This window comes from Gadus chalcogrammus, chromosome 22 (assembly GCF_026213295.1).
Source record: "Gadus chalcogrammus isolate NIFS_2021 chromosome 22, NIFS_Gcha_1.0, whole genome shotgun sequence".
NCBI lineage: Eukaryota > Metazoa > Chordata > Actinopteri > Gadiformes > Gadidae > Gadus > Gadus chalcogrammus.
Window position 1 is genome coordinate 3832482 of NC_079433.1, and position 9994 is coordinate 3842475.

Genomic DNA, 9994 nt, shown 5'->3' on the forward strand with positions numbered 1-9994 from the left:
TAAAAAACAACAGTGTTACCCCTTATGTGTTTTTCATGACGACCAATAAAAAACAACAGTGTTACCCCTTATGTTTTTTTTCATGACGACCAATAAAAAACAACAGTGTTACCCCTTATTTTTTTTTCATGACGACCAATAAAAAACAACAGTGTTACCCCTTGTGTTTTTTTTCATGACGACCAATTATGTTTATTTCATGACGGCCGATAAAAAACGACAGGTACCCCTTATGTTTTTTTTCTTGACGACCAATAAAAAACAAGTGTCACCCCTCATGTTTCATTTGATAAAACGACAGTGTTACCCCCTATGTTTTATTCATGACGACCAATAAAAAACGACAGTGTTACCCCTTTTTATTTTTTTCATGACGACCAAAGAAAAACAACAGTGTTACCCCCTATGTTTTATTTGATGAATATCGACAGTGTTACCCCTTATGTTTATTTCATGACGGCTGATAAAAAACGACAGTTACCCCTTATGTTTTTACCATGTTGACCAATAAAAAATGACAGTTTTTGCGGGGATCCGAACCTGAGCTGTTCAGAGTATTAACCTCCGAACTTATCAATGCACCATCAAGACACCGATTAAAGTCAACACAATGGTTATACTTGACTTTATAATTCGCATGAAATAGAAATAAGAGACTTCCAACAGAGGACATCAACCAGACTTGAGCCCCGGTCTCCAGGGGGTTAGCTCACAGCTCTCTCCACTTCCCACTGAGATTTATAATTTATATATGTCTGTGGTTATATATGAGTGCAATAGACATGATAGCATTAGATATTGTGTTTTCCACAGAAATTGAGCCACGGTCGCCAGTGGGTTAAGCAGAGTACACTCCACTGCACCACTGAGGCGATGACAATACACAATAATCAATTATCAATAAAGAGGATATACATGACATTAAAATGTATGTGTGTACTTCTATTATTTCCCTTATGTTTTTTTTCATGACGACCAATAAAAAACGACAGTGTTACCCCTTATGTTTTTTTCATGACGACTGATAAAAAACCACAGTATTACCCCTTATATTTTATTTGACAAAGACAACATTGTTACCCCTTATGTATTTCGTCATGACGACCAATAAAAAACAACAGTGTTACCCCTTATGTTTTTTTTCATGACGACCAAAGAAAAATGACAGTGTCACCCCTCATGTTTCATTTGATAAAAACGACAGTGTTACCCCTTATGTTTTTTTCATGACGACCGATAAAAAACGAGTGTTACCCCTTAAGTTTAATTTGATTAAAACGACAGTGTTACCCCTTGTGTTTCATTTGATTAAAACAAGTGTTACCCCTTGTGTTTTTTTTGATAAATATCGACAGTGTTACCCCTTTTGGTTTTTTTCATGACGACCAATAAAAAACAACAGTGTTACCCCTTATGTTTTTTTTCATGACGACGAATAAAAAACAAGTGTCATAGATCGCTAACTAGCAGAGAGTTTTAAGCACTTTCCACCCTTTTCAGTGGAGGAATTGGACTCCCCAAGCAATGTTATACTTAAAGGAGCAAGTAAGTTACATATTAATTGAGTCTTTCGGCCTGTAGCATATAAACAAAATGAAGCAACTGTCCCATATTTCTAACTGCATTTGAAGTAGACATTGAGACTCACAAAAGAAGGACGCTATAGGACAGTGATCATGATTTGTCTCAATATCAGAATAACAATAATGGGTCAAATAGCAATGGCTGGTGGAATGGCCATAAAGTAGGTCTGTATATGCAGTATAAGCTTGTCCAGGCCCTGCAAGTCAGGTAAAAGCAGGTAAATAGGTAGTGGCCAACCCCAAATTGCACCAGAAAACAGGACATCAAATCTATTAAATTCCCAAAAAATTATGGGGGGGGGGGGGGGGGGGGGGGGAACTTCAGACCCCCTGTCTATTACTGTGCCCCACCAACATGTTTTCTCTGCACAATTTAAATTGTGTTTAAATATGCTACAGTGGTCATTTGTTTAGCCAATTCATGTTAAACAATGAGGGTTTTCATTGACCCGACCCGGCCTATCAGGTCGGGTCGGGCCTTTGATCGATCGTTTGTGTTTTTTTTGTTTTTGTTATCATTGGTTTATTGGCCTAATCTGAGGAGAAATCGATGCCATAAACAGAAATTTTGTAGGCCTTTATTACACGGGTCTTCTCAATGTCGTGGAACGCTCCGTTCACTTGCATGGGTAGTAGTCCGGTAACTTGTCAACCCCAGCGTCTTCGGTTGCTAAGCGACGTCAACGTCTTATAGCGGACTATTTCACTGCTGATCAACACTACGAATGCTGGTAACGAATAAATTGTAAAATGACACACCATGTGAAGTTATTTTCCAAATAAGATTTGAAAAGCTTTGGAAGTTTATTTACAACACTATTTACATGTTTTCGGAGTAGTATACTTTGACATTTTTAATACAGTTCAGCGAGAAAGGCGACGAAGAATAAGAAGGGGGTGTTCCTGCATAAACGGGAACCCCCACCACACGAGAACGCCCATTTGTGTCTGCAGTGGGATGATATTGGATTGAACCGCCAAAAATCTGGCTTCCAAGGAACCCATGCGCATATGAAGCAGACCCAGACCTAGTACTGAAGTGAAATGAAAATTGAGCTGAAGTAGGTAGGTGGGCGGTGCCAGGCTAACGCGCTGCCTCATACGGATACAAATCACTTTTGCTACACATGTACCACATAGACGTGTTGCAAAACTACCTGCAAAAAAAACCACAGCTGAGACTTGCAGAATCAGATTCGAGCAGTTGTAACGATGGACTTGTGCTCGCTCATTAACGTGCTGAATCAACATAGCGTTGCATACGCAATCTGATTGGATGACGGATCCGTCGCTGCCGAAAAAGTTGAAAATGTTTCAACTTTTTGACTGAGCCATGACTGAGCCGACGGCTCCAACGGAACGGACGGATCCACAATGCATTGCGCGTCCGTCCCCATTGAAAGTCAATGGGGATCAGTCGACGGACGCATGTAGTGGGCCCGGGGCGTAACGCCCCGTGCCCACTACCTCCGTCAGTTGACCGTTGCCCATTGACTTTGAATGGGGACGGACGCACAATGCATTGTGGATCCGTCCGTTCAGTTGGAGCGTTCGCCACCGTCAGAAAGTTGAAAAATGTTCAACTTTTTCGGCAGCGACGGTTCCGTCATCCAATCAGATCGCGTATGCAAATTTAAGCACTGTGACGCGACTCGGGCTCTGATGATACTGGACAGCGGGAAAGCGGGTAATCTTGCATCGCAACAAGCAGGAAGAAGCGGGAAGAACCCGGCGAAGCGATTTGATTGGCTGACGGATGCCTCTGCAAAGACTACTCCCCCATCCGTTAGCCACGCCTTCCCACGTCCGTTGACTGACGGTGCAGTGGGCACGAGGCGTAACGCCTAACCCTAACCCTACATTTGCATACGCGATCTGATTGGATGACGGAACCGTCGCTGCCGAAAAAGTTGAAAAATGTTCAACTTTCTGACGGTGGCGAACGCTCCAACTGAACGGACGGATCCACAATGCATTGCGCGTCTGTCCCCATTCAAAGTCAATGGGCAACGGTCAACTGACGGAGGTAGTGGGCACGGGGCGTAAGCCTCGGCCCGGACCAGCCCGAGGGTTGGTCCTGGACGGCGTGTACCGCCGTCACCCACCAGACGGCGACCGAGAGCAGCTCTTTCGCCTCCCCAATCAGCGTGATTGGGGGACTCTTTAAAAAGGAGCAGGTGGACTGACGGCACACACGGGAGAGCAAGGAAGAAGGTAGCGCTCTGGTGCGAGAGCCTAGAGGCCCACGGAGGCCCTAGAGACCGCGTCTCCTTCGTTGTTTGATTTAAGTTGATTGTTAATAAATGCCTGCAATGGCTTATCCCGCACACCAAAGTGTCGTTTATCCGTGGAACCCGGCTCATTTGGGTAGCGGGTTGCCACAACGCATACAAAATCTGCAGTTACAGGTGTTAAAGACTTTTGCTACAATAATACCGTCATAGCAATGGGCAGGATTGCACAGGTCGGTGTCAGCAGAGTAGCTGTGGTTGAAGCCCGCCTGTCACTCGGGCCGCCCACACCACACGAGATTAAATGTTGTTTCCCTTACGGCTAATGTCATAGAAATTCTTAAATAAGAAATTGTCGCAATGACGCATTCTGTTAAAGTCTGATGTTCAAAGAAACAGCTTAATTTTAATTCTGATTAGTCCTAATTGTGTTAGTCCCAAACAAAATAAATAGAGGGCTATGCGTAAATTGATCAAAAATGTGGTTATGATTGAGGAAATGAACAAATTCCATCTATCGTTCTTCGTTTTATTATAATGTTTTCATACAAAAGAGGAACCAAGTCGTTTACGACCAGCTTACAAAAATAATACAGTGGCAGGCAAATCCCTGGAGGAAAGCAGGTGTGGTTCACGGGCCACTGGACAGGAAGCCTTCATCTCATTGAACACCAGTCATGCAAGTCAAGGGGGCGGAGCTTAGACTGCAGATAAGCATAGCTGCCGTAGGGCGGGAGACGCCCCGCCCCCTACCCTGTACTGTTGAACCAATGAGGGCTCAAGGAGGCTGAAGGATGGTGGGGGACGTGTTTGTTGCCAAACAAACGACACCAAAGGTCACAAGGACATTAGTTCCTTGTGTGAGGAATTGAACCACAACGCACGAGTGAGAGTCTTGCTGCCGGTGTGTCCGGGAGGAGCCAATCGGACGAGACAGGAAGTGATGTAGAGAGGGGAGACGAACGACTCCGTTGGTCCCAAAAACAATCCTTAGCTCGTCCGCCCGGTATTTGGGCGAATGTGGCGCCCCCGTGTGTCCGAACAGGATGTGGCGGCGGCGGCGGCGGCTGGGCGCGGGTCATTTCCTGAGGCTGAGCATGGCGTTGACGTCCCAGAGCAGGTTCCTCATCTGGTCCATCAGCGTCTTCATCTCCTGGTTCTTCTGGCGCACTTTCTGGGGGGGGCGGGAGTCACACACACACGGTTAGCATGACCAGAGCACACACTCTTCAAACCACAAACCCATTCACGATGGATGATCAACAACTTTCTTCATCCAAAGCCTCACATTAAATACTGTCTTTCAAAATGTTACAAAATTTGACCAGCTTAATAATAGTTTTCTAAAAGGGACGGATGATTAAAAGGCACCTACTGAAAAGGCACAACAAAAGCACATAGGGTTACTGAATACAATGGATGCAAGCAGTGTTGATATGACCCCTGAGCAAGACACTTAACCCTGACTGCTCCTGACGAGCCGGCTGTCGCCTTGCATGGTTGACTCTGCCGTCGGTGTGTCAATGTGTGTATTAACCCATGTAAGTCGCTTTGGATAAAAGCGTCTGCTAAATGCCCTAATTAGAACTGTAATGAAATATGGTAAAACATGATACATTATGTAACACTGCAATGTACATTTCAACCACCATGGCCTTTCACATGTCTGTTTCTGCCATCTAGTGGCCACAGGTGGAATATATATCAATATAGTGGCCTTGATTCCATCTTATCACATTGAAGCAAAAAGATCATGAAAGTCATATAATACGGGACGTGTGAAGCCCTCTGAGGCTGTGGCTGTGATTAAGGGCTTTACTAATTACTTTGTTTTAGTAACAAATAAACAAAGCCTTAAGTAACGGTGAGTTCCGACTGGTTACGGTGCAGGTAGGGGGTTACCCATCTCGCCCCGCTATGAGTTCATATTGTGGGTTCACTGGCGGGTGTGGAACCTAAAACCTTCGAACCAGACCAACGCATAGAAGGAAGCCCACCTCCAGGACCTCCTGTCTCTCCTGCAGGACGGCCGGGCTGCAGGGCTCCACGGGCACCGACCAGGTCTCCTCCGTACCGTACGGCACCAGCTGGGGAGAGGGGAGACCCCCACAGCAGCAGGGGGGTCAGCGTGTGTTAGGTAACAGAGGTGGTGCTGAGCACGCCCCCTCCCTTCCCTGCCATTGGAAGGTCGGGATGCTTTGTGGGGACACAGGCCACACATAGCAGCACCGGCCAGCACCACATCACCAATTTAATTTGATGTGCTTACCTGTGTGTCAATTATGGCACCCATTGCACTCCTGCCCATCCCTGGAAGAAGGGATCCACTACTTTGCGTCTCTTCTCGAGATTTCCTCCTTGCCAATTTAAAATTGAGTTTTTTCTTGCCCTTGTGGGGGCCTGGGTAAAGGGGGGTGTCATACATATCTGGCCTGTTAAGCCCTTTGAGACTGTAATGTTGATTAAGGGCTATACAAATCAAATTGATTGAATTGAATGGACAAGGGGTTTGCTAGATGATGTTGTCTTTCGACTGGCCTTCTTGCGGAACATGTTGTGTCTAAAGGGGGCGCTGACACCGTTTGCTCAGCCACTGTGTGTGTATTGATCTATGCTGCACTGTTTGCAAATAAGGCGGTCCGCTAAAAGGTCTTGATGACAATTTAATAATAATAATAATAATAATGCATTTTATTTAGAAAAGCGCCTTTCAGGTCACTCAAGGACACTGTACATCACACACAATAAAACACACAATGAAATATACAAAAAACGTGATAAAATAGACATAGAAAGGACAACATAATAAGTTAAAATACATAGGGCAGAATGGCAGGAAGCATGGAGGTTAGAGAGAGTAGGCAGTCCGAAACAGGTGGGTTTTTAGTTGTGCTTTGAAAATGGGGAGAGAGTCACAGTTTCGGAGGTCGGGTGGTAGAGAGTTCCAGAGCTGGGGAGCAGAGCGACTGAAGGCTCTGCCCCCCATAGTGCTGAGGCGGGCAGGGGGCACAGAGAGGTGGATGGAGGAGGAGGATCGAAGGGAACGGGTGGGGATGTTAATGTGCAGGAGATCAGAGAGGTAGGGAGGGGCGAGGTTATGGATGGCCATGAATGTAAACACTAGGAGTTTGTAGTTAATGCGGTGGGTTACGGGGAGCCAGTGGAGCTGCTGGAGGACAGGGGTGATGTGATGGTATGAGGGGGTCTTTGTGATTTGTGAACCATTGAGATAATGACAATTCTTAGTGCCATTATTATTTATTGACATTGTTTAGTTATCTTGGTTGCTTTGGCGATGGGAGGGGGGGGGGAGAGAGATACAGACAGACAGACAGACAGACAGACAGACAGACAGACAGACAGACAGACAGACAGACAGACAGACAGACAGACAGACAGACAGACAGACAGACAGACTTTCTCAAACATAAAATAAACAAAAAGCTATTTCAGAAAAATAGATCCACACCGGTTTAAACATTCAAAATATCTGGGATAAAACTTTTAGGCTATATTACATTTAGGGTCTTGCAGACATGCAGAAAAACTTGGCTATTTAAAAGGACCCATTCATTTAATTCATACTTCCTGGATCCTTTGGCTCACCTCTGCTGGCCCTTCGTGAAGGTCAAAGGTCATCTCCATGCAGCGCTCGTAGAGGAGGCGGAGCTTGCGGAAGAGCAGCGCCAGCTGTCTGAGGTGCTCCTGCAGCTTCCCAAAGCGGTCCTGGTACATGGCCTGGCTCTGGGTCACCCCGTTCGGCAGCTAGCCCAACACAACACACAGACTCTGGGTGACTGACAGCCTGGCTCTGGGTAACCCCAACACAACACACAGACTCTGGGTGACTGACAGCCTGGCTCTGGGTAACCCCAACACAACACACAGACTCTGGGTGACTGATGGGGTTGAGCTTTGGCTATTTGTTTGTTTTCGCTGAGTGAGAATAGCCTCCTAGGAAGTAGGACGGTAGGTTTATGATGGCCAAAGGGTGGTGAATACAAGTGTTTTCTGTTAAACATGTTTTTCCGGTTATGTGCTTCCAATAAAACACATGTTTCCTGAAAAGTTTCCCTGTAAATCTCACAACACGATTGAACCAAAAAATAGGTAGATGCCCCTGGTGGCCCTACGTTTACAGTGACAGGGTGATCAACATACCGGTAATAATTAAAAGCAACAAAATAAAACGATTAATGACATAACAATGACATAACGATGTCAGCAATGGAGCATGACAGAGAGACGAGTACCTGTGTGGCACGGGTGATCTGGAATATCTCCATGGTGCGTGTGACGATGTCCTGGACGGTCTCCTGTCCGATGCGACAGAGGAACACGGGAGAGATCTCCCTCAGCGCGCCCTGGGGGGGCAGCGGGGGCTGCCCCGGAACCCCCCCGCCGGGGGGCAGGTGGGACTGCTGCTGCTGAGGCTGGGGCATTCCCGCCATGCCCTTAGGGGGCAACGAGGCCGACATCACGGCAGGCCAATTTAAATGACGTCGGACCGATTTAAACGACGTCGGACCGATTTACATGAAGCCCAACCGGCGGTGTGTGGGCGGATTCCAGTTCTAACGATTAGGATTCAGCTTTCTTGAACCTGCAAAACAACAAATAAGCACAGCATCAATACGTGTCGGTTATTATTATTAGATGTTTGCGCTGATAGAGTGAAGACCTGGACAAGGATAATAGAATAACAAAGTGGATATGGAAAACATTTGTGATGCAGGGCTGCTGGAGCCATGCTGAAGGCAGGGCTGTGCACACAAAACACAAACTAGGCAGGGAAACACCAACTTAAAAGCATCAGATATCTTCTACATTTCTTCTGACAAATGCACTTATTGTGAGTCGTTTTGGATAAAAGCGTCGGCAAAATGCCTTAAATGTAAATGTAAAGATATGCAGAACAAACATCACAGAGTGACGTAGAGGCGCCAGAGTCCAGACTGGTGGACTCGGACAACATAACTCGGGAAACGCGCACCACCCATCGGCGGTTTGGTTCTCCACCAAATGTTCAATGAAACAGTGGAACAGAGGACGTTATGAATCTACACAGGAGAGTTGCTTGTTATATACGTGAAAGAAAAACGTGCCTAGTAAGGATATGGTGGCAGAAGGTATGGCTAGCTGGCTAGCCGATTCAATAAAGAGATGCGCTGAGGCTAGCAGCATGCATGGTGGTGGAGTTATGAAAATAACCTTACATACCGGCGTATCGCTCCGATGTGTAATCCGGATTAGTTTCAAAATGCATATGCTACTAGGAACGAGTGAATTAGTGAATCGCCAAGCTGACGATATTCCACAACATTTCCCCTCCAAGAAGGAAAAGCATTGGCCATGTTTTGAGGACGTCATTTCCTGCCTGAGAATAAATGTTGCAACACTAGAGGGCGACAAAAACAAACGAGACCACTGCAGATACCGACGGATGTAGGTATTTGTATGGTTCCACTGTCCCGCAACGCAAGGGGGGCTTGTTCACACTACCTCCGTCCGTCGGCGGATCTCATTGACTTTGCATGGGGCGCTCGCCAAATGCATTGTAGGCCCTTCCGTCCATTAGGATCCTTGGCCTGCGTCAAAAAGTTGAGAAATGTTGTACTTTGGAAGCGCCGGATCCGTCGGCCAATCAGATCATGGATATGCAAATACACTCCACGCGTTTCCTGGATCCATTTTACAATAACAAGCAGGGAAAATCTGGTGACTAAATCTTTTAGTCACCTGTTGTTTGTGTCATCTTTTGTATTTATATCCATACATCGGCTTTGTAGCAGGAAGCGATTTGATTGGCTACAGTATGCGTCTGCAGAGACTAGTCCCCTACGCGTAAGACACGCCCTCGGCCATCCGCCGACGGACGCATGCAGTACGGACCTGCCCTCCTTGCGTCCACCGCAAGGGCCAGACGTTCGCCTCCCAAAAATCGTAGCATTCCGTCGAGGCGACGCAGCAGCAAGGGCTGTGATTGGTCAGTTTACTAAAACCAGACGCAGAACCATAAACGTCCACGACTGCGTTGAAGCGTCTGTGTGGTCATTGCGTTGCGGTAACGTGGGACCATAATAAGCCCTTATGGTCTTTTCCAGTGGATGCAAAGAGGGTCCGCAAGGACATAAGGGATCCGTAACCCCCTTGCGTTGTGTTATGGCGCGTTTCCACTGC

The 9994-nt window shown here is 46.4% G+C and overlaps 1 protein-coding gene across 1 annotated transcript; it reads right to left on the minus strand.

Moving 5' to 3' along the window:
* Window positions 1-3683: 3683 nt before the first annotated feature.
* Window positions 3684-9177, minus strand: zgc:114119 (Mediator of RNA polymerase II transcription subunit 30-like). Its single transcript, XM_056582757.1, has 5 exons — window positions 9035-9177; window positions 8068-8417; window positions 7421-7579; window positions 5812-5901; window positions 3684-4988 (listed from the first exon to the last, which is right to left on the minus strand). The coding sequence occupies exons 2-5, from the start codon at window positions 8290-8292 to the stop codon at window positions 4893-4895; spliced, it is 570 nt and encodes a 189-aa protein (XP_056438732.1). The 5' UTR covers window positions 8293-8417; window positions 9035-9177; the 3' UTR covers window positions 3684-4892.
* Window positions 9178-9994: the final 817 nt, after the last annotated feature.